This window comes from Stegostoma tigrinum, chromosome 12 (genome assembly GCF_030684315.1).
Source record: "Stegostoma tigrinum isolate sSteTig4 chromosome 12, sSteTig4.hap1, whole genome shotgun sequence".
Taxonomy (NCBI): Eukaryota; Metazoa; Chordata; class Chondrichthyes; order Orectolobiformes; family Stegostomatidae; genus Stegostoma; species Stegostoma tigrinum.
In genome coordinates, this window is record NC_081365.1 from 60,854,669 (window position 1) to 60,878,938 (window position 24,270).

The 24,270-nt window shown below is 40.8% G+C and overlaps 1 protein-coding gene across 5 annotated transcripts in view; it reads right to left on the minus strand.

The window, feature by feature from the left end:
• map3k7cl (map3k7 C-terminal like) overlaps positions 1-24,270 on the minus strand; it is an 81,947-nt gene that overhangs the window by 19,902 nt on the left and 37,775 nt on the right. For all 5 annotated transcript variants that reach the window (XR_007248577.2, XM_048541070.2, XM_048541068.2 and 2 more), the window contains one exon: positions 11,244-11,359. Coding sequence is in view for 4 of the 5 variants with exons in the window: in XM_048541070.2 (XP_048397027.1) it covers positions 11,244-11,359 (116 nt within the window). In the remaining variant the exon portion in view is untranslated. The remainder of the gene's footprint in view (positions 1-11,243; positions 11,360-24,270) is intronic.

Consider the following 24,270-nt stretch of genomic DNA (forward strand, 5'->3'; position numbering starts at 1 on the left):
TCCCTTATGTGGGACAATTCTCCTCATTTGCTTTTCAATTGTGTATTCTGCCAGGCAACTATTTCCACTTCAAAGATAAGTGGAAGATTTGTGCCTCAGTATCTGCTTTACATTTTATAAACTTCTAAGTATCCCATTCAATAACAGAACAGATCAGGTGAAAACCAGACAAGTAGGGAACTTCATGAGAGTTTTGTTTTGAGATGGAACTTTAGTTAGTGAGTTTTATTTTGCATTTGCCCTATCCCAGCATCTGGTTGCACTGATGCTTGTATTAGAAACATAAAAAGTCACATTGCCAATTGCTTGAATGGCCTCCTCAATGCTGTATTATTCCATGATTTCATTCCCAAGTAATGATAGATGCACACATTCAATCTAAATTTTTAAAAATAAACTAAATTAGAAAGACATTTAGAAGAATTTTGATTTTCATCAACTGCCTGGTTTCAAAAAGGGCCCTTATGAGGAGACTTCCTCTTTATTAAAAATATATATTTTTACAATGTTTGTTTCAGTTCAGCTCTGGGAAACAGTCAGTCTCTGTATCACAATCCTTTTATTCATGATATGCTGTCTGTCTAAGCTCATGTCTGAAACAGCCCAACAAGTACAAGTTCAATTACAATTCAGAAATGATGTCAGGAAGATGGATAGGGCAATGTCCAGATCAGTTTTAGGATCATATGCGCTACTTCCACTGTCTCAAACTCTCTGATCTGCTCATTTATCAGTCTTCAAACTTAATGACATTCTGTCCTGACATATCGTATTTCAAGACAAGAGGTTTTACTTCACAAGTATTCTAAGGTTAGTCTATGGTTGCTCATCACATATGTTAAGTGTATAAGATCTTCACGTTTCTACGAAGATAATTTTAAAAGAGTATAAGGAATGGCTAAGGGATGATCACAATGCCACAGAGTTAACAATGCGTATCTCAAAAACTGTAACAAAAAATGCACAAACTGTGTTTCTCCCACCATCTGCAGCTGTACTAAACTCCAAATTCGAAGCTAAACTTCAACAGAATAAAATTCTAAATCTCTAAAATTCAAAAGTAGCATTACTGAAACTGTCAAAATTGTGTCAAAAAATCTGTTATTCTCACTATTACAAAATTGTTGGAATTGACAAAATACCTTAATATTTTTGAGGTCTGAATCCATCCGCTGCCACTGAAATTCAGCTTGGACTAGGAAAGCATTTGTTCCATAAAGAATTTATTTAATAACGTTTGGCAACATTTCAAAATGTAGGCCATGAAATCTGATGACGACACACCCACTTTCAGGCATGAAGCAGCAATCTAAACCTCTGTTATGGCCAAATGAAGCAGACATAGTTACGGGCTGCAAATGTCCTATGCCAGATTTGTATAATCAGTATTATTCCATTTTGGCACAAATATAACCATCTTGCACCTGTTCAGGAGTGATGCAGCTGGTGGTGGCTTATTACTGTTTGACATCCACTTCACAAATTTGAATGCTGGTGCATGCTGCAGATCATCACTAACAAGGTAAGTATGGAAACAATAATTGCTGAATACAGAGCTAGTAGGAGTAGGCAAGGTCCTCTCAATACCTCTAAAACTATTGGGCACGGCCTCAGTTTGCTGACTATGATAAATGTGTTCTTGGAGGTCTCATCACGTGACCTTCTCCATACACTCCAGCTACTGATCAGCCAAAGCATTCATCCTTCTGACACTTCTTTTCCTACAACAAATGAGAAGCAAAAAAACTTAGTACTAAATTTGATGCTGGGCTGCAAGCCAATTTTTTTTTGTTCCTATTTCAATATTTCTACATCTGGCAAAGCAAGCCTTCAAAGAAATTGAAGAAAACACCTTTTCAATGTCATCGTGATTCTTCTGTGGAACTGCACACAGCAGTGTCTTGGAGATCCTTAATTCCACGCAAGTCCAGGCCAACTCTACGACTTGATAACGCTGACACTATCTTTTCTCCTCCCCACAGAATGACCACCTTGATGTCGCATTTAAATGTCTGAATCATCCTTAACTCACTTTCCCACTACCATTTATCCTACTTTTTACTTTGGCTATTCTCTGAGATTCATTAGTAAACTGTCTGGAGATGTCTAGAATATGTCCACAGTTCATTGAAATTTTGTATGCATTCTAATTTTGTGTCCTCCTCAGTTCTACTTCTAAGTGCAAGGACTGCTCTTTCTGCCCATAGGTCAGTGCAAACAAAGTTGTAACCTACAGCTTCTTATCTGAATCTGAATGAATGGCATCCACAGATTATTCACTGTAGTGAATAGTATCTTTTTAAATATAACCAGAAAAGCACACAGGAAGCAAGTGCACATGTTGCAAGGGTCCGACTGGCTGCAGAATGTTACGTCACATGGAGCTTACCATTGTATCATACTGATAGCCTGCAACCCAGTGATCTGTGCACATAAAGTTGCAAACTAAATAAAAACCAAAAGAACTGCGGATGCTGTAAATCAGAAACAAAAACAGAAATTGCTGGAAAAGCTCAGCAGGTCTGGGTGGTCAGTGAAGAGAAATCAAGGTTAATGTTTTGGGCGGGGTGACCCTTCCTCAGAACATAAGTTGCAATTCTAGTTCACAACGAGTGATTTCATGTTCACATGACTGCAATTCTTATCTCCTAACTGTAGTGATTATAATGAGGTCAGTCAAGTGGACTTCGTAGTTTAAGTTCCCTGATTGAGGCTGTTAGCCTGGTCTAATCAGGGAGCCTTGGATGACAGATATAAACCAGATTGTCTGAGCTTCTGTTCACTCAGAGTTGGCTCTGAGGAAGGCGGACCACTGTCAAGTACTATGCATGTGTAAACAAAGGGTGACTTGGTGGCCAGATACTGGCCTCTGTGGAATTATTTCATTGACCAGTGATTCAAGCTCACATTATGACAATCCTAGTTAAATGACCTGATGAGCCATGATATGGTTGAAATCCCGAACTAGTAGCTCTACTCCAGATGGATAACAAGTGACATTTCCAATATTCATTGGCTATTGTCAGATGGAGAACAACCTTCTGCTTGAGAACAAAGAGACCTCTGCTGCCTTTGGAACTGTATTTCATTATTAAAAGTATGCTTAAGAAACGAGGAAAGAGTGTGTGAAATAAAAAATTACTGTCAGTAACAGAAAGCACTTCAATAACTCATTATTCTTCTGTTTATCATGAACACAAGGATAAAATCAGGGACTGTTGCTCTGTTTCCTACTCATTCTTTGGTGACACACAAAATGTTTCTTCCTAAATATTTCCCTTTCTTGTCTAATCTACAATTTCATCCCATCTAACTTCGATATCAGCAAACCAGCAGCTTGTGGACTTACAATGTCTCCTCCTTAATTTATTTCAACTTTGATACTGCTTCTTTTTCAGGCCTTCAGTATGAGGTTGTCAACAGAAAGCCACAGAACTTCCCTAGTGACTCAGCTGGTTAAGATGGCAAATAAAAACTTTGGTTATACAATGCCTTTCATCCCAGCAAAACTTTCCAACATGTTTCACAGGAGGTGGATTATTTTTAATGTTTTGTTACTGTTACTTTGGCAAATGTTACATTCAATTGGCAAATAGCAAGAACCTACATCAAAATTATGTGAAAAAAACATTAATCTGGTTTGGTGCTGGTAAATGAAAGAGGAATATTGGCACAGGTACCAGCAAAGCTTTGTTTCCAATAATGTCATGTGATCTTTAAGTCTATTTAACATTTCTTCTAAAAGACAGTGCACTTCAGGCACTGCAGCATTTCATGAGCACTGCAATTAGGTCTAAATCTAGAATTTATGCTGAAGGAAGTTGGACTCAGATAGACAACCTTCTGAGTCAGGAGTAACAGTATCAGAGTTAAGCTGACAATAATCAAAAACAGAGACAGTAGGAACTGCAGATGCTGGAAAATCTGAGATAACAAGGTGTAGAGCTGGATGAACACAACAGGCCAGGCAGCAGAGCAGCAGGAAAGCTGACGTTTCAGGTCTGAACAAGGGTCCAGATCCGAATATTACCTGCTCCTCTGACGTTGCCTGGCCTGCTGTGTTCAGAGAACTATACATCAGTTAGCCGAACATCAGTAGTGGGGAAAATACTGGAGTCTGTTATCGAAGATGTGACAACAGAACATTTGGAATGCATTAATGGTATTGAGCAAAGCCAGCATGGGTTTATGAAAAGCAAATCATGCTTAACAATTGACTGGATTTGCTTTTAGCATGCGAATAGTGGAACCAGTAAGGGAGAACCAGGAGATGTGGTATACTTGGATTATCAAAAGGTTTTTGATAAGGTCCCTCATAGGAGGCCAGTAGGCAAAGTTAAAACTCACGGGCGAAGAGGTAATATCTCAGCTTGGATCAAGAATTGATTGACAGATAGGAAACAGAAAGTGGCAATTATTTTTCCAAGCGGCAGACAGTGACTACTGGGGTACTACAGTATGTGGGTCTCAGCTGTTTACGATATATATATAAATGACCTTAATGAGGGACCCAAAGTGTAACATTTCTGTGTTAACTCATGACACAAATCCTGATGGGATTGTGAGGCGTCAAGAGAATGCAATTGGGCTTAAAGATGACTCTGTCATGTTGGGTCAATGGGCATACACTTGGCATTCAACCTGACACGATGTGAAGTTTTACACTTTGGTGTGAAAAGCAGACAGGCAGAATATTAGTTAAATGGTGATATAGTGAGAAGTGTGGAAGGGAATCTGGGTGTCCTAGTACACAAATTAATGAAATTAAACAGGCAGATGCAGCCAGTTAGGAAGGCAAAGGGTATATTGGCCTTCATTGCAATACAATTTGAATTCAGAAATACGTCTTACTGCAGTTAGGACCATGGTGAGACCACATCTGGAGTGTTGCACCCGGTTTTGGTCTCCTTACTGAAGAAAGGATATGCTTATCATAGAGTGCAGCAGAGGTTCACCAGGCTGATAACCGGGGAGAGCAGTACTGTCCTACGAGGAGGCATTGGTTTGGTTGGGCCTGTGTTCACTAGGGTTTAGAAGGATGAGAAGGGAGGGGATTCAAGTAGATCACTTGGGAATGAGATGAGGAAAACTCAAAGGGTAGTGAATCTGTGGAATTGTCTACCACAGAAAGCTGCAGAGGCTAAGTCACTGAGCATACTCAAGAAAGAGTCAGAAATCAGAAGACAACAGGTTACAGTCCAACAGGTTTATTTGCAATCACAAGCTTTCAGAGTGTAGACGAGGTTATGCTCTGAGAGCTTGTGATTTCAAATAAACCTGTTGGACTGTAACCTGTTGTCGTCTGCTTTTTGCCCTTGTCTAATCCAATCCAATGCTCCCACCTCCACATCATATATTCAAGAAAGAGATGACAGATTTCTAGATTTTAAAGTTATCAAGGAGTACAGGGATAAAGCAGAACTACAGTATTGAAATGGAGGATCTGACTGAAAGGCAGACTGGACTCGAAGGGCCTGACAGCTGGCTCTGCTCTTAAATTCAATATTTTTTTGTTTTAGCACTTAGTGATTGGTCAGTAGGTGGCACTAATGTACAATCTAGTCACCTTGTAAATACTTGTTACAAACATGCCTGATTGTATGAACTGCAGTCTCAATCCAACTACCTTAATTTGATTTTAGAAACAGATAGTTGGTAAACAAGGCAATCAAATGGAGCATACGTATATCGAATTAATTCATCATGACCCTGAAACACTATTAATACTCTAGGATTGTGTAACTCTCTCTAAACTGGACCAACCTTTGGGTGATAGTGTAATGGGTAATATGGCTATATAGGATAATGGTTATGGAGGAGTTAATGATCTTGTTACATTGAGCTCCACCCACTTTGTTGATGTCACACACAGTTTGTGGGTGAACACAGAGGCCTCTACACTAAACTTCATAAGAAACAGAATTTTAAACAGATCTTGGGAACCAGAGTAATCAAGGCTAGCAAGTTCTGCACTGTATTTATTGTTATCATTGCAATAAACCACGTTGTTACGTAAGAGCATGCCTCTTCTGTAAATTATCTCTGGTGATATATCCTCTACCACTAAGCATTAGATAGGTCCTAGAGACACTATAAACAGAAAAGGATTATAATAGTGTATGAAACTAAACTACTCTCAACAACATCGTGGCAGAGGTGGCAGGTACCATAAGAAGGCAGCAGTTGCAATCAGGGTAATACCACAATACCAACCAGCTGCCCATTTTCATTTGTGCTGATTTTCATTACTGAGGATTCACTAGTTATTCAAATACAAAGCTGTTTTAAAATTTTTCAAAGTCAAAATGCCTCATTGAGCCTTTTCTCTGAGTTTCCATGAATTGAATTGTTCACAGGTAATTTGTTTAGAACCTCACCAAAAAAATCCAAAATCTCACAAAATAAAATCGATAGACTCTGCATGACTTCAGTGGTTGGGAGCATGGTTCTATTTCTTTGAACTTATATCAAAATAAAGTTACATATTCCTGCTAGATATATGTCATTTCATCAACAATACATACTTGCTGCTTCAAAAATTTTCTTTCCACATAACTGCTGACTAACCATCTTCCTTTTCTGGCTCCCATGCCAACTGATGTTGTTAATGCTGAGTTCTCTTCAGATATTATTCCTCCCTCTTTAACACAGACACCATACAACTTTTCTGAGTTTTTTTGAGCTCACCAACTAGCATCTCCAATGTGACAGATTTTGTTCAATAACTCAGGAAATGTGAGAATCACCGAAGGGAGATGGTGACCACTTATCGAGGGCATATAGAAAATGCACTTTAGATTTTAGAGCAATTCTCTTCAGACTGAATCTTATCAGAAATTGACTCAATTTTGGTGAACTTCATGAAAGGCTTCTCCAGAAGCATTTGCGAGCTTTCTCACACTATCTTCCCGAACCTGCCTCAATAAATTTGCACCAAACCCCTTCTTTTTCATTCTACTTGCTACTGGCAGAAATATTGGCCACTTTCAATTGGAACCATCTTTCAAGCCCAGCTGTGACATAGTCAAAGACTGGCAGCTTGCAGCTGCCGTGCATGGTTTATTTTATTTGCCGCAGGCATGTTGGACAGGGGGTAGATGGTGCCCCACTTTGGTGACAGGGACCTGGAGTTTCTGTGGCATGGGAATGCGTGTGGTTTCTGCCCATGGAACATGCCTTGAAATGTTGGTGACTGTTGGAGAACCAGAGGACAAAGCAGTGTGCAACATTCACCAGGTCACTGGTTGTCGTGAATTGCGACCAACCAATGTCTGTCCAGTCGGGGGGAATGCAGGAAATTGCAGTTGGAGCAAGGACATTGGAACAAGGCAAGGGGACACCATAACGAGGATGCTAATTTACATTAATGCATGCAAATATATGGACATCAGCCTGTCGCTGCTTGCGAAGGAGAATCTCATCTCACTGTCCAACACTTAGGTGGAAAGTGGGGTTCTTTGAACTCGATGGCAGGAAGCTCCTTCCATACACTTCTCAAAAGTTTCTGAGGTCATTCAGTGCTTGGGAAGGTTCCATCCCTTGCGTTGTATTTTCCCTTGGTATTACCACACAGTTCCGTACAGAAAAACGAGTGAGGCAAAAAATGTGAGACAAGCACTAGAGAGTTAAAGATATGTTGAAGTAGTCAGTGCATGGATAATGTGCAAAGGAAATGTTTTTAAAGCATCTCCTCATTTTGCACTTGAATAAATAGTGAATACTACCAAAATGATATCAGCAATATAATCCTGCGATTATGCATTACTGGGATAGATAGGGTAGTGAATCCTAACTTCTGTTTATTTATTTTCAAATTGGAACTCACTTAAATGTTTAGTTATTTGCATATTGAACTCTTGATTGTACAAAATGCATTGTACTTAATTAAAATATATTCAACCTACTCTTTGTGCTGATATTGTTTTTATCTATTTCAAATTCTTTCACTAATCTTTAATCTCATAATCCATGAATAAAGTGCGTTGTTCACAATACTGACATCTGCCCATACAGTTTTCAAGGACTTTTGAGAGGATTCTTGAAAGTGCAGGAGTTTGGTCCTGGAGTGGAAATGGAATAAAAGCTGGTGGGAGGTTGGGGGAGTTGGTATTATTTCATAACATTGATTGGTATGCCAATTTACAAACACCATCCTCTGGCTCTGGTCATTTTTCTGAAGGCCAAATCAAGGTGTATAGCCAATTGCTTGGGTCACAACCCAAACCAAAAATCTTGCTCCTGGTGTCTCATGGACTCTTGGATGATTACAGCACAGGAGGAGGTCATTTGGTTCATTACTTCCACACTGGTTAACAAAGTTCTGGTTATTATAATCCCATTTTCCAGTTCTTGGCCCATATTCCTGGAGGATAGTGCAATGCAAGTGAATTCCTAAATGCAGCTCAAATGTTACAGGATTCCTAATTCAACCATTCTTCCAGCAATGAGTTCCAGAATCCAACCACTCTTGGTGAAAATTAAAATTCTCCTCAATTCTCCTCTTCACCTTCTACTTCTTATCTTAAATCTATTCCACATGATTATTTGACCCCTCTACAAATGGAAAAAGTGCTTTCCTGTCCACAGTATCCACACCCTTCATAATCTTATCGGTCACTATCTGGATCCCTCTTAACATTTGCTGCTCCAAGGCAAACAGCCTCAGCCTATCCACCCTTTCTTCATAGCTCAGACCCTCTAGTCTAGGCAGCATCCTGGTAAATCTTCTCTGCGCCCTCTCTCGTGCAATCACATTCTTCCTATATTGTGCTGAGCAGAACTGCACTCTGCAGCTGTGGCCCAATCAGCATTTAATACAGTTCCAGCATACACCCTGCTCCTCAGTTCTATGCCTTGATTTATGAAAGCAAGTATCTCATTTTCCTTCTTAATCAGCTTACCTTTCTGCCTTTCTGCCATCAGGGATTTGTGGATATACACAACAAGGTGCCTCTGATCTTCAGTACTTTCCAGGATGCTTTCATTCATGGTGTAATCCCATGGTTTGTTAGTCATCCCCAAGTAAATCACTTCATACTTTTCTTGGTTGAATTCCATTTGGGATATCTCTGTTCAACTGACTAGTCTGTCAATATCCTTTGCAATTTATGGCTACCCTCCTAACGACTTACCACCTTTCCTATGTTTGTATCACCTGTAATCTGAACTTCTTGATCACACCCTCACACTTAAGTCCAAATCATTACTGTACAGCACAAAGAGTAAGTGCACAGGAATCAATTTCTACAGTACCTCCTGGTAAAACACTGTAATCACAGAAATATCACTCTACATCATCATCTGCTTCCTGCCTCTCAGCCACTTTTGGATCTAGTGTGCCACTTTGTCTTGGAAACTATGGGCTATCGCATACTCGACCAGATTGTCACGAGGGATCTTATCAAAAGTTTTGCTAAACTCCATGTCGATCACATCAAATGCAATGCCATCATCAACACTCCTGGTTACCTCCTCAAATAATTCAATCAATTTGTCAAACAGAGCCTTCCTTTAACAAATCTGTAATGATTACCCCCGATTAATCTGTATTTCTTCCAAGTGTAGGTATTTTCAGTCTTTCGGAATTCTTTCTAATAACTTCCCCATCATGAAGTTGGGCAGACTGGTCTGTAATTTCCCCGTCTATCCCTTCTTCCTGTTTTACTAATGGGACGGTGTTAACAGTCCTCCATTTGTGACCAGAAAGGATTTGAAATTTACTGCCAGCGCTCCTGATGTCTTCTCCCTTGCCTCCCTCAACGGCTTGGGATATATCTTAACTGAGCCTGCAGATGAATTCACTTTTAGGGCTCCGAAGCCCAGTTGTATCTCCTCTCTTTATATGCTAATTTCTTCCAAAGTTTCATAGTCCTCCACCTTGATGTCTATACATGTCTTGTGCTTTTCCATTGTGAGGACAGACACAAAGGATTGAGAACTGTGCCCAGATCTTCCATGTCCACACAAAGATTCCCTCTATGGACCCAAATGGGCTCCACTCCTTCACTGGTTATTTTAATAAAAGTAGCCTTTCCACAGTTCTAGACTTAACCTTTTTAATAATGTCCTAGTATCAATATAAGTGTTAATGATTTAATGAATGTACGCCAAGTCCCCAATTCACTTGCCTGATAGAATCAGTTTATCAAAAATCACTGACCAGATACTTAAAAAGGTCTCCTTTTAATCACAAAGAAATTAGTTTGAGCCACAGGTTAAAAAAAAATCGATAATCTATTGACTCTACTCATTTAAACTGCAACCTCTTTTATAAACACCTACATACACAGACATACAGACACAGGCAAACAAAAACAATTAGTGCCATCTTTCAGTGATCCCATTCAGCAATGTTTGCAGGGCACATCCCGTAAAACAGAGAGCCAATGGAGGTCTTGGGCCTGTCATCTCTTTTCTATAGGAGTGAGCACCACAGACTCCTGCCAGGGTCCCAGCTTACAGCCTCTAACGGGGAGTCCAGCTGGCCTGTATGTTTGGTGCCTGATCCTTTGAGCCTGGAGGTTCCCATCAGGTTTCCGGTTTGCGTGCCACATGATTTACTGAGTAACGCACTCAACATCTCTCATCATAGAACATGAGCTGAGAAGCATGTGATTGCTCGAGATAATCCAGACACTGGCGGATATGATGCATTCCAACATGCTTACTCTATACTTTAACTTCAAAATGGAAAATACCACCTAAAGCGTGCAGAAAATGCCAATAGAAAGCAGTCAAGGGCAGGAATTTTGGCCAATTTCTGGCCTTGGCAGTGCATCTAGCTGCACAGATCAAGGATTAAACCTTTGACTTTCCTGTTCTGCATACTTCAGTATTTGATTTGATTTATTTATTGTCATGTGGACCCAAGTACAGTATGAACAGTACAGGCAGATCATAGTAAGTAAAGACATACAGATCATAGGGTGAAGGATAAGCTTAGAGGCATACAGGTTGTGTCACACAGGACATGCGCAAGGGAAGATCGACCACACCATGTAACACAACTATCCATTAAGCTATCGGGGTCGCTTAAATCATTCTGACTGTCATTTTACAAGTTTTCAAGTAATTTTTAAATAATTGCATTTAGATTCGTGTGAATTAAACACAGAATTAAATGGTCAGTGAAATAAAGCAATGTTTATTAATTCCTCAGATTGAGTCAGAAAATACGTTCAGTGTTATACATAAAGTATAATGTCTTACAAATCATCAACCTGTAATTGTTGAATTTCACTTACTTTCGCTCTTGTAGCAATGCGATTTCTTTTTGCACTTTGTGATACTCCTCAGCTATCCTGCAGTGCTGCTGAAACACCAATATTGACTCCTTGGAGTTGAGGCATGGCTGCAGAGGCTGACAAACAAAAGAGATCAAACCATGGTGCGCATTAGATTTGCTTTATCACCCCAAAGTTATAAATCGGATCATGCTGGTGCAGCATATTTCTTTCTTAACAAACACTGCCATGGAATTGTAGTTCTTCAGTTCACTGCTTGCTAAGACTCATTTTCAGCTAACCTCTCCAGAAGTGATAACTGGAGGCTGGGGAATTCTCCAAAGAACTTTGAGAAAACTAAAGGATATCAGGCGAAGCAACTCTAGGGCATCCCATGGACTGAGCAGACCATCGGCTGCTTCCCTTGGCTCCAGGGAAGGGGGAGAACAAAGTACAATAATTTAAAAAAGTTCAGCAGCACTTTGGTACAGTGTTTGGGAGTCCCAGCATGCTGCTTGAATTCCGGGTCACAACATGTAACAAAGTGCAGGCCAATGGGGTGGAAGGACAACAAATTCAGAGGGATAATCATCTAGAGCTATTTTTATACAACTAACTGTAGCGTAGCATTGGCAGAACTCTTGGATCAATCTCGGTCAACTCTCAATGGAGGTGAAGAAACTTGAAGGAAAGAAGTCAGGAGTAAATAAATACAACACAAAGAGGAATGGCTCAAAACTACGTAGGAAAGCAATAACCATATCTTGTAGGATAGCAACTATAAAATGACATGTTCCAGCAAAATGTAAGTTAAGGTCATGTTCCATTTAACCATTATAATGATGACACCTACCCACCTCCTCACTACCACCACCACCACCACAAGTTTCCCAATGCCCATTATATCATGCGTTAGATATTATAGTTCTATTGCCTGCCCTACTAGCAAGTAAATAATAAGTCACATCCGCAGGCAAACTCTTTCATTTCTGAAGAAGGATCCCAGCCTGAGCCGCCAACTTTCCTGGTCCTCTGATTGTGCCTGGCATGCTTTGTTCCTCCAGCTCCACACTGTGTCATCTCTGACACCAGCATCTGCAGTTCTTACTATCTCACTGAATGGGTTTTTTTTCGTCTTCACTGTGCCAGTAATCCAGGACCCCAGGCTAATGGGTGAGCCATGAGTTCATATCCCAGCATGCTAGATGATAAAATTGGAATCTAATTAATAAATCTTGAATCAAAAATGCTAGCCACATGGTAACTGTGAAATCACGGTTGTTTGTTGTATAAGCCTACGACCTACTAATGTCCTTTTGGGAAAGGAAATTTGCCATTCTCAACTTGCCACATGTCACTTCAGACCCACAGCACTGTGGTTGATTCTAAATTGCCCACCAAAATGGTCCAGCAAACCAAGTAGATGTATCACACCATTAAGAAGTTTATCTGCTTTGGGTCATCATCAGCAGCAGAATTGTATTCAACAACACCGGAAAATGTATGGCCCAGCACATCCCCCAGTCTACCATCACCATCAAGCCAGAAGGTCAATGCTGGTTCAATGAAAAGTGCAGGAGGGCATGCCAGGAGCAATACCAGGCATACCAATAGATGAGGTATCAACCTAGTGAAGCTACAACACTGAATCACTTTCATGCCATTCAGCAGAGGTATCATACAATAAAATGGGGCTAAGTAATTTGACAACCAACAGATCAGATCGAAGCTCTGCAGTTCTGCCACACCCAGTCATGAATTGTGGTGGGCAATTAAACAACTAACAGGAGTTTGAGGCTCCACAAATATTCCAGATCCTGACAACATTCTGGCAATAATACTGAACACTCGTGCACCAGAATTAACTGTGCCTTGAGCCAAACTGTTACAGCACAACAATACCAGTGGGATCAGCCCGACAGTGTGGAATATTGCCTAGATATATCCTGTTCACGGAAAGCAAGGCAATTCCAAATTGATGAATTACTACTGTATCAGTCAATTCTTGATTATCAGCAGCAATGGATGGGGTTGTTGACTGTGCTGTCAAGCAGTACTTACAAAAAAAAAAGCCGCTCACTGACACTCATTTCAAATTTTGCCAGGCCACTTAGCTCCTGATCTCATAACAACCTTCATCCAAGCATGAATTAAAGAGTTGAACTCCAGAGGTAGATGGGGCTTAGGATCATGATTCTAGCTCCCTTTCAAATAGTGTTGACTGCAGTGGTTCAAGAAAGCAGCTCACTGCCACCTTTCAAGGATTGTTAGGGATGGATAATAAAATGCTGACTTGGTAAGTGACACTCAAATCCTATGAATGAATAAAGAAAAGTTAATCTGCCTTTGTACTCTGCACATAATTGAGAATCATTGGAAAGGCAGTTCAAAATGGAATGGTTCTAATAGGCTGTTCCATACATTTGTTTTAGCTAAGTCTGAATTGGAGGGATTCTCACTGGAAGGACTAGTGAGTTTCCCTTTATCATAACTTAACAAATTCACCTCATTATCTAACTACCCCATCCCTATGGTGTCTCTCACGTCTAATCCTATCCCCATCTTACCACGCACTCACCGGCTATCCTCCAGAAGACCAGCATCACTTGCATCTGTGACATCTTTAAAAGGTCACTTTGTGTCTGGACAAACACAGGCAATCTAGCATTGCCCTTCACCATCAGTGCAATGGCACAGCAGCACAAAGCCACACTGCCCATGGCATAGAATTGGCATGACTGACAGACAGAGGTCTTGGAGTGCAGGTTCATAATTCCTTGAAAGTGGAGTCACAGGTAGATAGGATAGTGAAGCAGGTGTTTGGTATGCTTGCCTTTATTTATCTGTGCATTGAGTATAGGAGTTGGGTGGTCATTTTGCGGCTGTATAAGACATTCTTTCAACCACGTTTGGAGGCAATTTTTAATGCAATTTTGGTCTCCATCCAAAGGAAGGATGTTGTTAAACTAGAAGGGGTTCAGAAAAGATTTACAAAGATGTCACCAGGGTTGTAGGCTTTGAGTTATATGGATAAGCTGAATAGGCTGGGGCTATTTTCCCTGGACCATCGGAGACTGAGGGGTGACCTTATAGAAGTTTATAAAATCATAAGGGGCATGGATAGGGTAAATAGGGAAAGTCTTTTCCCTGGGATGGGGGAGTCCAAAACTAGAGGGCATAGGTTTAAGGTGAGAAGAAAAAGATATAAAAAGGTCATAAGGAACAACTTTTTTATGCAGAGAGTAGTGTGTGTATGGAATGAGGTGCCACAGGAAGTGGAGGAGGCTGGTATAATTACAATATTTAAAAGGCACCTGGATGGGTATATGAATAGGAAGCATTTAGAGGGATATGGGCCAAATGCTGACAAATGGGACTAGGTTTATTGTATATCTGGTTGGCATGGACAATTTGGACTGAAGGGTCTGTTTCAGTGCTGTATATCTCTATGACTCTATGGCATCCAACACACATGCAACCCCATTCTCTTTCTGTTTAACCACTAGGCCATTCAGTTTATCATCTACGTCCCACTTAAATGCCATCTCTAAGTCACCACAATCATGTGCCCAACGCCCAGTGGAGAGAAAGCAACTTGTTCACTGTCCACTCGGGGAACACCACATACAGGCAAGCAGTCTGACAATTTCAAACAAGGGCTTTTACTGGCAGCCCGCAAAAGCAAAAGACAAAACAAAACCCATGCCTCTAGACAGAGTGTAGACTGTACCCATGACTGACAGTGCTGGGATCCACTGACAACCTGCAGCTCCCCCTTAACTTGACTTAGGATCAGACCTCACTCAGATCCCAATTTGGCTATTTGGTTGAAAAAATGTGAAGTATAGTTGCTGCGCAGGCAGTAGGCATTAGTCCAAAGTCTTGGTGCACATAATGAAACCCTTCACCATTGAACAGATCATCACTGACATGTAGTCTATCTGCACTAAACAGAATAACAATACAAAGCATAGTTGCTGTGAGCATGCAGGAAGGTGCTATGTGAATTTGCGTTAAGAGAGCAAACGGCCAACCCTGAGATATAACCTCGTCCAATGTGTGAGTTGTGTGCCAGTACATGTACATAAGATGTCCTTGAAGCAATGTCAGTTGCCAGTGTGTCCTGTAATGCAATTCTCTGCTTCCTGAGTGACCTGTAAGTGGATCGAAGAGTTGGGCAAATGTAGATGCCAAATTCCATGGATAAAGGGCAAATTTAGCTGGTGCCCACAGATCATCCCCAGAGAAGCTGCTTGCTGCTCTGCAAAAAGGAGGCTGGTTGCAGCCAGCAGCAAGCAGAAATCAACAGGCACCCTGCTCTGACTTCAATATTGAGGGTTCTCGACATCAAGCTTGAACAGCACTTTTGGTACAATAGCGTATAATATCAATACAATATTAATGAGGCAAGCTGTGCTTTTAATAAGGTATTTAACAAGTTACAATTCCTCCTAATTGGTGACTTGCTGTTGCCTAGCAAGAATTTTTTCTCATTGCTTGGCAAACGAATAAAAGATGCAGTGAGATGGTCCTGATGTTGAGATAGGTGTAATGAGACTTTTCAACACATTCTGCCACAAATTTTGCCAAACTGCGCATCGCTCAAACCCATTTCAGACCATTCACTCACTAGGTCAGATACATGCCACATAGGTTTTATACGCTGTAAGTACATTTATTTTCTTGCTCTGTTGTATAGTTCTTTTATTTCTTTACCCGCACAGATTTTTCTTGATACTGGGTAAGCTGTGTTGAGCGAGTTACATTTTAAATAACCTTATTATAGCTCGCTATCAATTAGCTTGAGATTACTTTTATGCTTCTGAGGTTATTCAGGACTATGCTATTTCTATTGCTGGTTTCAATCCTGCAAAGATGAGTCATGATTCTGAATGTGTCAGGAGTGATAGGAAGTAGCTTTTTGCAGTTGGCTGAATGATAACAATAGCTTGCATTATATTGTCATTTTACATGTAATCCAATATTAACAGTTGATCTAATTCCTGGAATGAGTGAAAGAATACTCCTCAATTTCAGTACTAATTTTGGTTTCTGGAGAGCTATAACTATTACAGTTGCTGTGGCAAACACGTGGTAATATCCAAAATGATCCAGCATGAGTTATGTGCAAGTGTCAGAAGCATCAATCTCCTCAGAATTTAATAATTTTTAAAAATAATTGGCTTCATGATTTTGCTAAGGATCTTTTCAGTTGGATGCTGAGGTGGAGAGGAGAAAGGAGCAGGAGGTACTGGGCTGGAGGTCTTCATAATGGTGGTGAGTGTGGATAATGGTCTGGGGAAGGATAAAGATAAAATGGGGCAGGGTCAGATAGAGGGGGTCGGAAGAGAATCAACGGGGTTGACAGAGGATGCCACAGTAGGACTGAAGCCCCAAGTAAGCAGCTACATTGCTGTAAATAATGTTAATTTTGAACAAGTTTGACCAGAGCGGAGAGAAACAACAAAAGAAGTTGGAAAGAGGGGCAGGAAATTGGGAATGGGGGGAAAACATGTCATGACAGAGTAGAGATTGAACAAAGGAGAGGAGGCAGAGGAAGTCATTGTGCTGAATAGAACATTCTTGTTTGCAAATGAGAATACAGAACACTGAGCTTTGGTGGAACAGGATATAGTGAATGGAGCAGAAGGATGGTGTCGACCAAGATATGGGTCGAAGTGACCAAACTGAAGGAGGTCAGTGTGGCAGGAGAGTGAGGAACTTCAATCCAGGATTCTGGAAACCACCAAGTTAACCTTAAGTGGGTACTAAATAAATTGGATTGCAGAAATCTTGTGTACCTTTATCCATTTGTAAATTATGTTGTCTCTGAAAATATTTCATTGTTTGGAATGTTTTGTAACCAAGCACCACAATTTATTCTCTATTGTTGCCTGCTGTAAGACTCCCTATATTTAAAGATATGCGAGATATTTGTCCATGTAGTAGTGCTAAGCATAAATAACCTGGCTAAGTCTTTGTGATTTAGGGATTTATGAACTTTCTATCATAAAATGCTCTACGTTTTAGGCCACAGCTGATACAAAATAACTAAACATCTGTCCTGCATCCAGAACTTTGAATTTTTGATGTTATCTTAACCAGCAGCTTTTTATCTTCAGAAAGTCCTGCTCCAGAAATTCATAATATTATAGTTATTTAGATATTTCTGAGCTCTGATTTTTATTTTAAGTGCTGAAGTTCCGTATTTTAAATGACTACGCCTTACTATTTTCTTTAACCATAATGGCTCATACTTTGCTCTAAAATACAGCAAGTGAACCAACACACGTCATTATGAATATGCAAATTGTTTACTAGCTAGTAAAGAGGAGCAGCTTCACCACAAGTCCCCTTTAGAGCTGATTTGCACTACTCTGCCGTTAGCTTCATGAAAATGGCATCATACCTTTAAACGATGTCATTTTGTTCAGGACAGTAGCACAATGTTAGGTCTATAGATTCACGAAAAGTTGGGAAATTCTATTCACTAACCGTGTAAGTATCGTTTTACCTATGCAATCACTGGGAGTAACCTCTCTGCCAAGGAAGTAACCAGTTAGATATATAGTCTCATTCCTTCCGATTCTGAACTTTTAATTTTCATTCTTTGATTTGATATTGAATTCATCCACTGTAATTCAGTCTCCTTCTCAGCCCCTTTTCTGTTAATTTCATCATCATTAACTTGGGCTCTAACAATACCTAAGAAGCTTAACACCATCCAGGAAAAATCAGCTGCTTGATTAGCTCCACATCCACAAACATCCATTCCCTTATCACTAACTCTCAGTAGAACATAGAACATAGAACAATACAGCACAGAACGGGCCCTTCGGCCCTCGATGTTGTGCCAACCTGTGAACTAATCTAAGCCCATCCCCCTACACTACCCCATCATCATCCATATGCTTATCCAAGGACTGTTTAAATGCCCCTAATGGTTCACAGTGTTTGAGCAGCTAAAAGTTAATGGGCATCAGGCTTGACATTCCCTGCTACTGAAGTAGCAGCAGTCTGTATCATCTGCAAGATGTATAGCAGAAATTCACCAAGGCTGCATTGACAGCACTTTCTAAACCCACAACTACTACTATCTAGAAGGACAAGTGCAACACATACACTGGAATACCACCTGCATGATCGCCTCTAAGCCACTTACCATCATGATAAGGAAATACATCGCTGTTCTTTAAGTGTCATTTGGTTATATTGTGTATTTTGTGCTACCTGCTAATGAATATGATCACACTGTGCAATCAGTGCTGACCATTCTGCACACTTAAGTAAGTGACAAAAAATTGTAAGAGGTCAGCATGAGTTAAAACTAGCCTGCCCTACATAAATGTGGGGTACATTCTGGCTGGAACAGCTGCTGCATATCTTCCCAAAACTGATTCTGACCAGGATAAAACAGAAAAATCTCACGTGTTGCATTAATGGAGACTTCAGTTGAGGAAGTGCTCGATCGGTTTGGGGATTACACCAGACAAAACTTCAGAAGGCAGGAGGACTACAGAGCATTGGTGGGTGGCAAATTGTTGGACTGAAGCCTGAGGATCTTGCTGAAGTGCCATGGACATCACACAAACAGTCAAGGTCGATAAATAAAACTTCAAATATCATATCCCACAACTGCACCAATGTAGCCCCACACACACTATCCAATGCAGCACACTCACCTGTGGTAACTTCTTTCAATCATAATTCCTAACTATCAGATACTGCTTCATCTCATGCTGATACACATAGTACTGCTGTAATCCTTTCACTATATCTCAAATCTTGCACACCACTGTCACTGTGACACTGATATCGCTTTGGCAGTAAAAGGTAGCACACAACTAGAGCTAGCAGGGGCTCATTGGTATGGCTGCTAGTCCTAATTCCCATGGATTAGATGGTGCCCAACAACACTGGAGCAGTCATGCAAGGATTTGTGGGCAACAGAATGATAAGAATTTCAAAGGTGACAGTGGTCGGAGGAATAGTACTGCCATACTGAGAGAAAACAGCAGGTTTGTGCGCGACTGAGCAACTGGCACCTTCTCCCCTGCACCTTCCCATTCCACACAGGGAAGTGCAGTTAAAAATTGTGACAGAGCCAGCTGATGGAATGCAGTGAGAACGTGCAAGTCCCTTTGAACAATGATAAATGCTGGGAAACTGTTAGAAGTTTGAAGATTCGACAAAATTCTGAGCTCCTGCTGATGAAGACAGCTAGTGTTTGTGCTTCAATGGAAGCTGACACATTGATCATCAGATGCTGCAATATCATTCGGTCCATGGGTGTGCCGTTCCACACTGGGAGGAATGAGCTCCAAGCTCTCCACAAAACCATACATGAGAAAGGTCCTACAACACTCCATGCACCTTGACACAAACAGCTGGCTTACTGAAAGACCTGGCAACACAGCAGCCTTCTTCTGTAGATTATCCCACTGAAATCCTCACCAAAGCGTTTGTCTATATTCCGTGCAGCCTCAACCCATGGAGCTGTCATCTGAACTGCCTTTCCCACTGCCTTGACTGCAATGCACATATGCTCAACATCTCATCATACACACAACTCAGTGCTAAGCTAACTTCGAAATTACTGTGTATCAATATCTGAACTGATGATTGCAAGTGTTAAATTATATGATGACTTATCTTCAGGCTCTTCCAGCACTGCCTGATCAGCTGGCATTTCGTGGCAATAGGACAGGATATTTCCAGGGATGATGATGGTGGTATCTGGGACATTGTCTATAAGGAATGATTCAGTGAGTACGACTATTTCAGGCTGTCGCTTCACTAGTCTGAGACAGCTCTCCCAGTTTTGGCCCTAATGCCCAGATGTTAGTAAGGAGGACTTTGCAGGGTTGTTATTAACCATTGTCATTTCCAGTGCCTAGGTCAATGCCAGGTGATCTGTCTTTTTTCATTTCTTTGTTGAGGCTTCATTGTAATTGATACAACTGAGTGGCTTACTAGGCCATATCAGAGGTAGTATAGAATCAACCATATTACTCTGGGTCCAGAGTTACATAAAAGGCAGACCAGGTGAGGATGATAGGCTTCCCTCCCTTAAGGACATTGGGAAGCCAGATTTTCCAGCAATCAATGACCACATGGTCATGAGTATATTTTTAATTCCAGATTTTTTTTATTGAATTCAAATTGCATCATTTGCTGTGATGCTGGTTTGAACCCTGGTCCCCAGGACATTATCTGAGTTTCTGGATTAATAGTTTAGCAATACTACTACCAGGCCATCACCTCCTTTTTGTCCCCTATGAAAACAGTTGCTAATGCTACCTCATTACGCATCATGATATTGAAAATAGTCTGTTTCCAGGTATGTTGTGCAATGATACTGTCATGGACAGCTGCATCTGCAGCCAGCAGATTGGTAAGGATGAGCTCTAATACGTTTTTCCCTCTTGTTGGTTCCCTCATCACCTACCACAGGCGCAGCATAGCAGCTATGATCGTTACGACCTGACCAATTTGATCAGTTTGAAGAAACAACACAAATTCATCTTCCACATTATACTTGCCCACCTGATTTGTCCAGGCAAAAAAGCATAGATCACCGTATGATATATTTTGTGCGACAGAAAAGTTTTCAGTTTTTGAAGTAATCAGTCATGAGTTAACAGATTATGCTTGCAACCCAGAATCACTGTATTGCTTCACTGTGTGCCTTAAATGCAGGTGTCATGATAGGCTGCTGTGGAATCCAATAATACTGGCAGGTTACCAAGTAATGACTTGCATAATTGACTGCACAAAACCAGAGACCGCTGGATCCTGAGACAAAGTAATCTTTGTCCAATTCTGGTTGTGGCACTTGAACCCGTTGATTTGAGACATCCACAGCATGATGTATTCGCAGTCAATAATGACCTGCCAAACGGGGAGCCAGCTATCCTTGCAGTCACATGCTTATCCTGCCTGCTGGTTGATGGCAAGAATGAGTTACATGAAGTCAGTGGCTCCCCTTACATAACAGTGGGTGGTTAATTGTGAGACGGTGCAAATATCTCCCTTTTGGTCATGCTCCAGCAATCTATGGGTAATGCTAACTATTAAGCCCACTTTTGAAGGTCAGAATAAAGTCCTCAGTACTTCTTGCAGACCTCAGCAACTTTCAAAAAATTTGGACACCATGGCCACTTGTACAATGACAGTAACAGCAAGCAGAAATAAATAAGCTACTGACCCGAAAGCAGTTAACGATCATTTTAAATGCACTGGAGGAGGAGGAGAATCCATTCCTAAAATTACCATTAATGGCCTTCCATTAGCTGACAGAGTCATAGAGTTTTTACAGCATGGAAAGAGGCCCTTCAGTCCATTGTGCCCATGCTGGTCATCAAACATTTATCTATTCTAATCCCAGCATTTAGACTGTAGCCTTGTATGCTTTAGTATTTCAAGTACTTATCCAAATATTTCTTAAATGTCATGAGAGTATGTACCTCTACCATCCTTTTAGGCAATGAGTTCTAGATACCCAAGTCTCCCTGGATGAAAAACATATCCAGAAATCCTCTCTAAACTTGCTGTTTTTTTTAAAATTCATTTATGGGATGAGGACATCACTGGCTATGCTAGCTTTTATTACCCATCCATAATTTCTCAGAGGGCAGTTAACAGTCATCCACATTGCTCTGGGTCTGGAGTCACATGTAGGCCAGTTCAGATAAGAACAGCAGCTTCATTCCTGAAAGGACATGTGAGTTTTTCCAAAATCAACAACGCATTCATTGTCATCATTAGGCTTTTAGTTCTAGACTTTTATTGAATTCAAATTTCACCATCTGCCATGGATACAGACTCACACCAGATCGATGTTCTCAAAACAAAGCATCAATGTGCTGTGGGCCATCAACCACATCGGAATGGCATTCAACTAGAATTTGCAATTCCATAGCCAGATATACATGTCATTCTGCCATTACCATCAAGCTAGGATATCAACTTGTCTCAATAGCAACATGGACCAGCATGCCAGAAATATCAACAGGTATCGTTAAAATTGAGATTCATACTTGTGAAGCCAAAGAATTAAATGGAATCTTAACAGCAGGAGTAACATGCCATAGACAGAATTAATATCAAAGAATGAGATCATTCCTGCCACATCCAGTTGCAAATGGTGGTGGATAATTAAGGAAAAAAAAATGGGCCCCTGACCAACCTCAATCTGGAAAAGTCCAAACTGAAACATTTGCAACCATCTCGGCTATAACTGCTCATCCATCTTGGGCTCCTCCTGAGATTTCCTGATCAGCGATATCAGTCTTCAGCCAATTCAATTCACTCCAAGGGATATCAAGAAATGGCTCAATTCCTGAAAATATTTTGGCTCTGACAATAGCCTACACTGTTGAAGACCTGTCCTTCAGAGTTAAGCACATCAACATCGTAGGGCTGTTGTGCAATGATAGTGTCCCTGCCTCTGACCCACCAGGCCTGTGTTTAAGTCCACCTGCTGAAGAGGTGTGTAATAAAACATCTGAATAGGCCGGTTGCAAATGTACATTGTTAATATTCTTGTCTGTAAGCGCACAGTATAAATGCTCAGGTCTGACATGAGTTGTTCAAAATATTCTAATTATAACCGCAAGGACAACCTAAATTCTAAATCTAAATGTATGGTCTTCACAGAACGGACCTTTTCTGTTTCCGTGGATCATCCAGACCTTAAAGAAGAGCTGAAAGAAGATCAAAGCCCTTTGACAGAGATTTTACCCTTACAATATTGGAAAGATAACAGTGGTCTAAGTGGAAAGGCACCAGGGAAGGTCAGTGGACTGTCTGGGCGAGACTGTCACTGACCCATAATGGTATTATTGAAGTTAGGGGCTTGCAATGTGAGTAATCACAATACAAAAGTGGAACAACAAGGAACACAGATAAGGTTAACGATAATCTCAAGAGGTTCTATAGCTATTTTAAGAGTAAATGGGTCACTCAGGAGAGATTAGGTCCCCTTAAAGATCAGCATGGCCACCTATGTGTGGAGCCACAGGAGATAGGGGAGATTTTTAATGATTATTTCTCCTCAGTTTACTGAAGAGAGAATTATGGAAGTTAAGGAAGTAACGGAAACAAGTGGGGATGTTTTAGACTGCATACACATTACTAGAGAGCAGGGGTTTGCAGCCTAAAAGCACATTAAGGTGGATAAATCCCCTGATCAAGTCCATCCTTGAATGTTGTGGGAGGCTAGGGAAGAAATTGCAGAGGCCCTTGCAGAGATTTTTGCTTCATCTAGTGACTGGTGAAGCTCCAGAAGACTGGAAGATGGTTAATGTTGTTCCATTATTTAAGAAAGTTAGCAAATACAGGCCAGGGAATTACAGGCCCGTGAGCCTGATATCAGTGGTAGGCAAGTTATTGGAGAGGATATTGAGGGACAGAATCAACCAACATTTGGATAATCAAGTCCTGATTAGGGATAGTCAGGCTGGATTTGTGTGCAGGAAGTCATGTCTGACAAATCTTTTAGAGCTTTTCGAAGAGGTAGCCAAGAGGGTGGATGACAGTAGGGCGATGGATGTTGTCTATTTGGACTTTGGTAAGGCCTTTGACAAGGTTCCACATGGCAAGCTAGTCATGAAAGTTAGGTCGCGTGGGACCCAGGGAAAGCTAGCGAATTAGATTCAAAATTAGCTCGAAGGTAGGAAGCACCAGGTGATTGTTGAAGGCATTTTCTCAGACTGGAGGCTTGTGACTAGTTGTGTGCCACAGGGGTCAGTGCTGGGATCTTTGTTACATAAAGGATGTGAATGTATAAGGCATGATTAGTAAGTTCGCAGATGTTACAAAATTAAGAGTTATCATTGATAGCAAAGAAAGTTATCAAAATTTACAGAAGGATCTTGATAAGCTGGGGAAGTGGGCTGAGGATTATCAAATGCAATTCAATGCAGATAAGTGTGAGATATTGCACTTTGAAAATCAAATCAAGGTAGGACTTGTACAGTAAATGGTAAGGTCCTGAGGAGTATTGTGGAACCAAGGGACCTAAGAGAGCAAGTACATAGTTCATTGA